The 11,891-nt window shown below is 46.5% G+C and overlaps 1 protein-coding gene across 1 annotated transcript; it reads right to left on the bottom strand.

Annotated features, from left to right (window-relative positions):
• Positions 1-944: 944 nt before the first annotated feature.
• Positions 945-11,777, bottom strand: Rpn12 (regulatory particle non-ATPase 12). The gene is made up of 7 exons (XM_050181444.3): positions 11,640-11,777; positions 11,226-11,298; positions 10,687-10,789; positions 10,299-10,392; positions 8,075-8,173; positions 5,913-6,098; positions 945-1,156 (listed from the first exon to the last, which is right to left on the bottom strand). Exons 1-7 carry the CDS (start codon positions 11,745-11,747, stop codon positions 1,025-1,027), a joined length of 795 nt encoding a protein of 264 aa, XP_050037401.1. The 5' UTR covers positions 11,748-11,777; the 3' UTR covers positions 945-1,024.
• Between the last annotated feature and the right edge of the window lie 114 nt (positions 11,778-11,891).

Below are 11,891 nucleotides of genomic sequence, written 5' to 3'. Positions count from 1 at the left end.
AATGGGCATCATTCGATTCGTTCAAATATTCGCACACCCCTAATAGGCAGTACATGGATTTGCATAAAATTCATTGCTCAGGCCTCGACTTTGTGAGTTAATCATATGCAACAAAATACTGCGTTATAAATATGATTAGGCATGTGCACAGAATCTTATGCCTTCATGCATTTAGAATATAAATGCTTTAAAACTTCACAATGATAAAGCGTAATAACGCCCTAAGAATGTCTGGAAGCACAAGCATAAAGACAAGACAAGCCTATGTAGCACTTACTACCTATTGCACTCGTGGTATCTGAACAATCCCAACGTCAGAATTCTTTCCAGTAATTTTTGTAGGAAGCTACATGGCTACTCTGTGCTGGGGCAAGGGGACAGGAGGGAACAATAGCCAATGGTGTCCAAGTACACACCCCAAGAGCCCTCTCTGGGTAACAAATGCAGATCTCGATGGCCACGGCCTTTGCTGGCTGCACGCTGTGGAAGCAATTGGACGAGCCAGAAACATGTCGTAGGTGTCAGGTTTTGACAACCACCTACTACATGGGTGACAATGACAACAGAGGGAAAGGTAAAGCACAGAACAAGCAGGCCAGCTCAGTTTAATTCTGTGGTTCTACTTGCCAAAACCATGGTCCAATAAGGCACACTGTTGTGTGGAACAGGCACCCAAGTATGCAAGCATTTTTGCATTTCGACGCCACTGAAATGCAGCTACCAGGGCCAGGATCGAATCTGCAACCTTGAGCTGCCACTAAAGTACTAAAGGCACTAAAGTACTGCCGCAGGTCAGCTCATAGCCTAGAAAATCCAGGCCTCTAGATTTAATTTTAAACTGAATCAAGTAAAGCCTGGATGCCCTGAAAACTAAAGATTTGCAGCCGCTCCAAGGCACCAGGTGTTGAGCCACCAGTGCCCAAACGAAGACGCACAAGACCAAGTGAGAGATTTGCATTTTTATACACTTAAAAAAAAAAAAAAGAGCGACAGACAAGCACTGCAATATGAATTGTGGCGGCCGCTAGACAATCATCTCAAGTTCACGGGCGTAGCCTATGGCCTGGATCGCCAGGTCTTCTGTGGAGATGACGTCTTCTGTGTGCTTCACTTCCGTGCCGAACTGGTACACATTGTTTGTTGCCGTCCACCCTCGCTGATGGAAGGAAAAAAAGAAAAACAAGATGTTAGGTTACGTGCAGCATTTCCTGTCATACCCGAGTCAAGCATGCAAATTTAACAGCCCTAAAGACCAACTGCAACGAAGCTTTTCTTGGCTAAATGGGTGATAGATGGTAATACAGTGGAACCCAATTTATACGTTCCTCGCTGTTGCATTTTCCTGGCTGCTATGTCACGTTTCCGTAATCCTGACCTAAATCCCATTGACTTCCACATATGTTCCTGTTCGATATGCCGCCATTCCAGAAATTTCCCAGATCTTTTGTTGCGTTTATGGGAGAAGTGTATAAATTGCAACAAGCAACCGAAACTGCACAAGCCAAGCACTGCACAAGCATATCGGGAGAAAACGTGCACAGGGCAGCTGGCAAACGCCTCCAAAAAGTGTGCGTCGGTTTAAAACCTACCAGAAACCGTGCACAATGAGCCAAATCTACCAAGCTCAGGGCTACATTTATTTTGGGACCGGCAAGGTCTTGCATGTGTCGCATAATCGCCGGTTCTGTTTAGTCAGCTTAGCCACAATAGAGTTGTGTTATGTGGTGAAAGCACATCAAGAGTGGAAAGGGGCCACTGCCACAGAACATCATACGCACACACACACATGCCGTCCCATCACAATATGAGTGTCGAGGCGTCTAGTAAGCGTACTGGCAGCTATTCAGAGCTGTTGCTGATATTGTGGCGATTTGCAGCCTTTCTCATCGTTACATTTTCCCAGCTGTTATGTTCTTTCCCCGCTGTTTCTTGAAAAATGTATCAGTCAGGTTCTACTGTATATACTAGTGAAGCAATCCTGGCAAAGTTGCAGGGCTGGTAATGGTTTATTTTTCTTATTAACAGCCTTTTAAATTGTACCTAAGCTGATGATGCATGCACCTGGTGGTTACCAGATGTGACAACTTGCATGGCCTCCGATATTTTCGGCGCAACACATAATTTCACACAAGGACATGTTTACATATGAGGAAAGTTTTTTTTCATTGCAGTTGGCCTTGTGCTGATTTAGGATATATTCAGTTACGAATATAGTAGTAATCTATTTGTTCAACTATAGAAAGCAATCTTTACCAGCAGAAACTGTTTAACCTATTGAAAGGTAACTTATGGAAGCAAACACTAAAAACAATGACACCAACTAGAGCAAGCATGCTTGCAGCCTCTTCAGTTTGCTCATTGTCGTAATTTACTATGCAGTGAAACCTCGTTAAACCGTACCCGCTTAAACAGTAGTTTCGTTTAAAAAGTAGTAAAGTCAAATCCCCAAGTCGGCAGCCATTGAACATAATGCATTTTGTATCTGCATAAACCGTACCAGCTTATTGCATATGTATTGGTTAACACGTAGTGTTTTCACTTCTCGTCGTGCAATCATGGCAATCATGGTCAGCCCAGCAGAACAATGAGCCTCAGAGATCGAAACGGCCTCCAAGTGCAAACGCAGAGGCACTATGAAGGGTAATGCCACATCATTTTGGCGCCATGCCAGAGAGTGCTATGGCCTATGTTGTCGCGTCGTGCAAGCTAGGACTCGCGTCTTGCCGAAGCTTGGAAAAAAAAAGAAAAACGGGTGCCGAGTATAGAAGAAAAAAATAGGACATCATTTGTGCTATCGAACGTGACGCGAAGAAGTCGGCGCTGGCACACAAGAGGGATCTACCACTGACTACAGTGTGTGGCATTTGGAATGCAAAGGAGAAGTTGCTTGGCAGGCAACCGCAAAAAGATGTTGGCTACGAGGTTCGACAGTTCGACGTTTCGCCATCGTTGCCTCTGTTATTGCCGAAGTGTCGCCTAACGACAGTTGTGAGGACAACATGGGCTATTCAGACACGACAGTGGCAGAAGCTGCGCGTTACGTCAGCCTCATGCGAGTGTTTGCCCAGAATAAGGGGCTGGCGGAAAAGCTGGCTCACAGCTTAAGAAAGTTTGAGGCCCATGCCTTCGCTCCTAGGCCGCCACGGCATCAAACGAAAATAACAGACTTTTGTCAAGCAAAATGAATACCATATTCACACGATTGTAAGTTGACCACTTTTTTTTTCATTTGAAAATCAGAAGTGGGGGGTCGACTTAAAGTCAAAACCAAAACATGGCACCGCCAAAAACGCGACACCAACGGGACCTACAACGTAGTTACAATTTTATGTTCGCTCTATGGCCCTACCCGTAGCTTTTCGCTATCCCGCGTGTTTTTTCGCTTTTCGGAAGGGTTTCTCAACATTTTTGAGAGTTTTACAGTGCACACAACACTCATGAGGGGGTGTTGATAGTTGATGGAAGTGCCGCTGTTCCATTCGCGACGGCACCCTCAGAACGTTGGCGCTTGCGGGGAGCATCGGTAGTTCATGGAAGAGCAGACACCGCTCACGGGTTTCTGTTTGCCTGTTGCGCTTAGCTTTCTCTATAGTTTGATGAAAGGCATTGGTTTGATGCGATCCACTTGACTGCCGGCTACGTGCTTCTTCTATGCTTCCTCAGTCGTCACGAGTGCTCCAGGCCCTCTAATCATTCGACCCTCATTCACAGCAGCATTCAAGAGGGCTGCCATCCTTTACGCCGAAGAAACAAATCACTGCGCAGCAGGCCGCAAGTTCGATGTTTCTGAATGGGTGGTGCGAGAGTGGCGACTGCAGCAAAGTGAAATTTTCACCTGTGACGGCAAGTGAGGAATTTCCCACGTGCCGAAGTCTGGACACTTTCCGGAGCTGTAGGCTAAGCTTGCGGCGTATGTCGCTGACATGCGCAATCGGTCCCTGCCAGTGAAGTGCCATGGTCATGAAACAAGCCCGGATCTTCGCCTTTTGAGGACCTGCTCCGCCGTGAGTACAACGAGTGGCTGGTGGCAGAAGACCGCGAAATTACACCAAGCGGACCTGTAAAAAGAGCCTCCCTGATGGCTGCGTGTGGCTGGATGCATTCGGCGTGGACTGCTGTTCCACAAGATGTCGTGGTGCGGTTGCTTGCCAAATGTGAAATTTCGCGGGATGACGACGTGCTGTGGGACCGTAGCAATGATGACGATGGCAGCACTAGTGAAGATGAGTAGCCCAGTGACCATGTCAGCTACTAATAAATTTTCGTTATCGAATGCGCCCTCGGGTATGCTCTCTTTTTTTTTTCTGTCACGCGATATGGGGGGGTCGACTTACAATCGTGTAAATACGGTACATATTGGATGTTTTTTGCCCTTTCGAACTGTGAGAGTTCTCTTTCTGACAGGTAGGTGGGCGATCTCGCGCTATTTCGGTTAAGCAGCACTACCGTTTAGTAAATACTTTTTCCGAGCTCCAGCCAACTACGGTTTAGTGAGGGTTCATTGTATTGAAGGCATTTCAAAATTCTACATGTGCAATAAGCGGCTAAGTTTTTGGAAGCCAGGTTGGCTTGTGAGTAACTTGAGTAGTACGTCACAATCATTTCTGTAGAGTTCAAACCATCATAGTGGATGAACAGGAAAGATATGAAGGTAGGATTTGGAAACAAGCGTGTTGAAACTCTCGATGTACATTGTATCACCACTCACAGCCGGCGCCTTAGTGCCGGCTGTGAGTATGAAGTGATTGAAGGCCAGGTGCAGAGAAAGTTCATACAGAAGCTGAGAGAATCGACATGGGACCAAGTCGGAACGTTCCACAAGCGTCGGGGTCAAGGCGAAGCTTTTGCAAGGGCACAAAGAAGAGCTGAGTGAGTGAAGCTTTGAAGCTTTGTCTGGCACTTCTCCAAGAGAAGTGCCAGACAAAGCGTTTTTGGTGTTGGTATCCAGACGTCGTATATGTTTGGAAGCCAGATGGAAGCAAGCTAATAAACAAGGGCACTAACAACAAACTCTAAATGAGCTTACACAAAAAGCAGTCTTTCAATACTACTTGTGTTAATTTTGCGATGAGGGGTTGATTACTATTAAGGTAAATTAAGGCGAAACTTCCACTTTTTGAATCAGTGTAAGACAAAGTGGGTGACTCCGGATTAGTTTTGACCACCTGGTATTCTTTAACATGCACCTAAATTTAAGTACACGAGCATTTCTGCATTTCATCCCCATCGAAATGAGGCCGCCATGACCAAAACAGAACCCATAACTTTGAGTTTAGTGATGCAACACTGTAGTCGTTACTGAAGAAGTTACTGCAATACTCCCGCATGGAGCAATATTGTGTGGAGGTGCACCATCTTGCGCAAAAAGATGAACCAAGGCTCAGGGAAAGCCACACATTGGATTCACAGAAACCAAGCTCATTGAGGCACCAGCGATCGTGAACAACCCGCATCATCTGGGACACCCCAGGATCACTTTATTACGAACTGAACACACTATAAGCTATGGCAGTTGTTCGATTCCTTCTCGGCAAAAGGAATATCTCATTTCACAAGCTGAAACATCAGCTAACGCTGGATCCTTGGCTATGCACAGTGTAGTGGTGCCATCTGTCGGAAAACATGTGAATTGACAACTGCAAATGATCATGAGAAAAAAAAAAAAAAAAAACAAGACGGACACATTTCTGAAGTAGTTGTCTCTGCACTTATCATTTGAAAAGAAGCACCTATCTGTGGCGAACTTTGTTCCGCAGTGGCTTCCCAGCATTGCACGGCTGCTTCTTGAACCAACTGACATAGTTCAGCGAATGGAAAAGAAACGGTCAACTCCGCTCCCTCTGGAACCATGTACAGTATAGGTGTAGCAAAAAAGAAAAAGGAAAATGTGGTAGCGGGTGAGGAGGAGGCACCTTGCTGGCGTAGACGTCGGTCAGCTGGGGCGAGTCAAGGAAGAGCATGCGGGTGACCTCGGGGCTGGAGATGCGCTCGTAGGCCTTCTCGATGCAGCGCGCAATCTCGTCCCGCACCGTGTCCAGCAGGATGTCCATGAAGAAGCTGTAGCTGGCCGCTGGTACGTTACCCTTCGACAGGAACACCTGCGTCCGCCACAGAGGCACCGGGGTAACCTTAATGGAAATGCTTCATCGTCCTTTTCTCCCTGCTTGAATTGTTTCGTTAATTTCTTCTTTCTTTGCAAAATCAGAATTCTATGCTTATTTCTTTGTATGATATTTTTAATCAGAAAACTTATTCCGGGGTTTTAAGCGCCAAAACCATGTCCCAACTATGAGGCACGCCTAGTGGGGAACTTCGGATTAATTTCGACCGTGCGAGGTTCTTTAACGCACAGCTAAATCGAAAGTGCACAAGTATTTTAGCATTCAGCCCTCATCAAAATGCGGCAGCCCCGGCCGGGAATCGTACCTGCCACCTCCTGTTCAGGAGTGTAATGCCCCAGCCACTAAGCCACCCCAGTGTTACTTCTTTTTCAATCCAGAATACAATATTTTTAGTTCTTTACGGGGAGTCCAGTATTGACACTTGTTTTTTAAATGCACGTTGCTACCTGTACATTTCCTATAATTTCATATTGTGGTCACCCCCTCCCCTTTTATTATGCCTTGGTGGGGCTGAGGGTACTGCGATATATTAAAGAGGTCTCTTGTCATTCCAGAGAGCACAAAGTTGGGGCATTTCGCTCAAGCTGTTAAAGGCAAAATAAGATTTGAATGGTCATCGTTACAAGGTTCAAACCAGTCCAGTGGGTCTCAGATGATGTAATGAGTCTGATGCCCCAGTGTGGTAAAATTTGGGGCTAGCTGTTACACACCAAAAACATTTACACTCTTTCAGGCTCACCTTGTTCCCAAACAATAATTGTCGTCAATCTTGCATTGACGCTCTTTATTTAGCAATCTGCACTCACTACTCTCCTGCCAGAAACGCTCTCACGCTGATACATGCGTGCTGTTTGTGACCTGAAAGTACTGGAAGAACAGCATTAAAGAGTGTGCAGGCAAATAATGTAGGTGATTATCGTTCGGGGACAAGATAAGCCGCCAAAGGTTACATGACAATACAAGCGTTGCAGCAAAATTCACTGAGACCCAAAACGTGGATCTCGCAATGGAGACAGAAAGGCGTGCTTTCTAAACATTCAAATCTGAAACAGATAGACACATACCTGCCAACCTATGAAATTTCAAAACTGATAAAAATCTTACGGACACGACACCAAAAACTGCTGTGGTGGGGGAATGAACGAGTAGCACAGACGTTCTTGAAATCTTGACCACAGCAGTTGCCTTTTGATGGATACATTTGGACCTTATTAACGATGTTAACGATACTGTTAACTTTAGATGCAGCAAACAAGGAACAGAAAACGTCTAAGGCTGACGAGCAACACCTTGTTCTTGGATCACATTGACTTACTCAGCAACTTTGCTGACGCCAATTTTACCTGCTTCAGGAGCTTGTCCACACAAAGTTGTGCAGAGCAGGCACACCTCTATTGCCCACGCACCATCATACTTCCAAAAGAAGTATTTTTAATGGTGAAACCTCCCAACAGAAGGTCCGGGGACTGACAAGTAATCCTTTTTCGAGAATATAATTTTTTTATTACTGACACAACATTTACGAAATTGTAAAACGAGCTTAAATTTGTAAACCTTAAAAAAAGTTGGTCACATGTACTATACAGTAGAGCACACACACACAAAAAAAAGGGTAGGAGGTACAGACACCTAATAACTAAAAAAAAATTGAAGTACGAGATTTTACGTGCCAAAACTATGATCAGATTATGAGGCATGCTGGAGTGGGAGACTCCGGAAATTTGGACCACCAAGAGTTCTTTTAACGCACGGGTAAATCTAAGCCCACTGGTGTTTTCGCCTTTTGCCCCCATTGAAATGCGGCCGCTGTGGCCGGGATTCGATCCCGCGAGCTCGTCCTTAGCAGCCCAACACCATAGCCACTAAGCAACCATGGCGGGTACCTAATAAATGAGGTGACACTGTAAGCAGCAAGCAAGCCAAAAGCAGCACAGCATCTGGCGATACCGCACCTTGTTGTAGCTGCCCTCCATGAGGAACTGCTCAAGGGAGACCGGGTGGGTGATGTACACGTTGCTCTGAATCTCCTTGGCTGGCAGAAGCTCCAGCTCCTGGGTGCAATGGCCAACGGCAAGGTGAATTCCGGCAAGCCACAGTCATGACACAATGCAGACTCATTTTGTCACAGTGTAGATATTTGCACCGTAGTGGGTTCTTGAAGTTGTTCAATACAAACAGATTGAGAAAATAAAATGCAAAGCAAACGCTCTCCGTTACATGCATGCAAACACGCTTTGTAAGACTTCAGAGACATAACTTGAACCAAATATAAATTGGGAACATCTCTAAGTATATAGAGTCACAAATTAGTCTTCAAGCTACGAAATTAATCACCATGTGTTTCGGTCTGGAATGTCGGAGGAGGTCATGGGTGGAATGGTGCAGGTGTCGTGTGGGCTGCTACCCTAGCTGGAGCCGGGCGGCAAGACGACGTAGCAAGACGAGGCACGAACGTAGGGCAGGATCATAGAGGATGTGGTCTGTGCTCCGCTGGTGCCCCGCAAACGTACACTAGCTTCAGACGTTGAGCCTTAGGCTCAGGCGCACCAGGCATAGGCAGGAGCCTGGACCCATCGTCCAACAGGGTGCTGCTTCAGCCGCCGCTGCCTTCTATCAGCTTCCTCTCTCACAATGATGTCACTCTCACATTCCTTGCTCCCGCCACAAGACTCTTCGACGATTGTTCTCTTCTTTGATTTTTTCCGGTGCCACTGCACGATCATACTCGTGCCTTCGTCGTCACCGTCTTTCCTTTGCAACGCAGCATGTGCACATCATGGCACATTTGCAAGATTTGTGAACCAGATAGTAAACCTCATTCACTATCAAGACTGCCTTGTTGTCTACTGAGCACATACAGCTTCATCAGCAAGAGCCAAGATTATCAACACAGCAAGCAATGTGTCTGTTCCCAATACATGTCAAAAGTGGATACTAAAACCATGACTTCAGAAAATACTGTTCACTCAAGTTTCCGAAAACACGGGACCTTTCAACAGAAACACTCAGAGAAGCAACTGTCTTGTATCCACAACACTGTGCACGCTTCGTCACCTACCTAGACAGGTGCGATATGCACTGTTTCGAAGCATTGAGTCCATGCTTTGAAGTCGTGATGGGTACCCAGGCGATCTGCTGTTAAAGTAAAACACTGCAGTGTGCTCAGCCGTCATCAACCCGTCGCATCTCGTGGTTCCAAAACAAAGTTTCGACTGACTAAGCGATGGGAGCATAGGTAGCAGCGTGCGTAACGCTATTATATCAGGCTGAGTACATGTGTCACGGTAGCTCAGCAGCAAAAGCAACCACGACAAGGGCACAACTATGATGGAGAAATGTAATTAATCTACGTGAACAGCTAGGAAATCTACATAAGTAAGCAAATGTGCGTAACACCTGGCATCAACTGTCTTCAACACACTCCAAGTTGCCTGTTGAAATGGAACAAGTGCAACAAAAGCGTAGCTTACACTGTTAGGTCTGTGGCCACAAACGAACACAGTGTTCTGACCGCTCACGTGCTTGCACTGCCACCCATGCAATAAAGAGACAGCAGGCATAGGTCGTACACACTGTCAGCTGCTTTCTTCCGCTATCATGTGAACGCTAGAAGCAAAGTGATCCAATGTATGTCACATGTCATGAGAGCAATTTGTCTGCGATCTTGTCCATTGTGTGGAAACAACTTTACAGGCATGCTAAAAGCAAATAAGTCCAAGCTAAAGTACATTGTAACACATCGTAGTTAAAAAGTGGTAAATCGAAGCCTAGGAAAACTGAAAACTCAGAGCTGGTACAGATAGACCATTTTGAAGTGCAGTGTAAGAAGAGGGAGTGCAAGAGAAGGATGGAGAGAGTAGAATCATGTGTGTCTCATTCTCTCATGCTCTGTCTTTATGCGCTACAGTTCAAAATTGTAGTCAACCATGTAATGAAAAAGGAGAAACTGGCTACAATGCATTACAACATGCATGAGAATGTAGTTTCGACAATTGTGTTGTGCATGACACGTTTGTAAACAAGCATTTTGAGGTTACTATAAGAGTAATTCAACAATCTAGATTAATGCTTGCCGACAGCAACTCTTTATGACAAGATAAGCATTGCTTGCTGCACATGAGGCTAGGCTCACAAGGGCCATACTGGTTTCACACGCGCGGGAGACAATGTACTCACCGTGTGGAATTCGGCCACCCTGTTCTGAGACAGTAGGCAGAGGAGGTTGAGGCCGAGCAACTGGTACTTGTACGTAGACTCGGGCAAGTCGTTCCTGCAAGCGCAACATCAGAACAAAACTCTTAGACCAAGAAACGGTGTTTCACGGATGCTGAGCCCACTACCGGTAACTGAATCCCTGACAACCAAATAACCGATATCCGTGCAGTTACAGCAACTACGCACAAATGAACACAGAGCTTTGTCTATACGGGTGTTTCTTTGGTATTAAGCGATCCTGCTATTCTTATTTCTCCCATTTTTTTTTTCTTCTTATTGGCGAAACCTTGGTCATCGCGATGGCGAATGCCGTTTACAGCCACTGTACCCCAATGCCAAGAGAACTTACTGGTAGTCGAGGTAGTAGCATTTTAACTGGGCCATGTAGCGCTCAAAGGAGGGGATGTCCCGCGTCATGACGCTCCACTGCGCGCCAATTTCGAGTATGTCTCCTGCAAAACGAGAAGGCGACAAAAGACCGGCGTCAGGGCGGCTCCGCACGCACAACCAAAGCGACGAAGCAAGCATTTCTCTGGTGCCAGCTGCGACGTGAGCACGCCGCAAAGGACACGACACGGCTTCGTGCAAAACCGCTAAGAGGTCAGACCACCGCGTGAAAACCGCGGTGAGACCGCAGTCATCCCGTTCGTTACAAGACGAGAGTGCGATGACTTGCACTACGCGTGGTCACATCTCCGCGCCAGCAACTGACGAAAACGTGCACGCCACGTTAACGAACAGCGGCCGCGAGACGAGTACGGCAGTTCAGGCAGAAATATAGTTTTACAAAACCGCGGCGTCTCACGAAAGTGCTACATACAACGGAAGCCAGCTGACATCACGAGGAAACAGTTAAATGAAACCAAAATGAGACAGAGCAACACTTACGTGCTAAAAGGAGCTCCTTCTTTGTGACGGCGGTGTTTGAAGTGGGCAAGAACGGCAGCTGCGTCAACGTAACCTGCAGCGAAATGACAGAAGAAACGCACGTTGTGTACAGGCGCTCAGCACAGCAGCCGACGCTCAAGCTGCAGACCACGACGCGCAGACGACGGGAGCGTCGGGTAGCGAATGGAGACATTCCCGACCACGCAGAACCGTGCGCTTACACGGACGCTTCGTGGTCGCTACTTTTGTTTTTTATATATGTACTACGAGAGAACAAGCACGGTGCCTTCACCGCGGTCATGACATTGCATTTTCCCGGCTTGTGAGCGCCTAGGCTTAATTGCCAGTGTTACCGGCACGAAAGGCCTCCTACAATAGCGGGTGACGAGCGACAACGACGCTAAAGACGCTTACCTTTAGCATGGCTAACAAGGCGCCGCATCTCCGGAGGTCGGGGGATTTCTTGCTCCATTCCTGCGTGAGGAGCTGGTAATTTGCGACCAATTCGTCTAACAGCGCCATGTCTGCCGCTATAACAAATTCGGCCTACGCGCTCATCGCCGCAGACGTAGCTGTTTCGTACCGACAGTCAATTTACAAGATACATTGTTTCTGCAGGTTAAGCATAAGAAACGCAAAAATTTTGACTACATCTTATTGTATACA

The sequence above is a fragment of the Dermacentor andersoni genome, chromosome 7 (genome assembly GCF_023375885.2).
Source record: "Dermacentor andersoni chromosome 7, qqDerAnde1_hic_scaffold, whole genome shotgun sequence".
Taxonomy (NCBI): domain Eukaryota; kingdom Metazoa; phylum Arthropoda; class Arachnida; order Ixodida; family Ixodidae; genus Dermacentor; species Dermacentor andersoni.
This window is presented reverse-complemented; position numbering and strand designations above follow the sequence as displayed.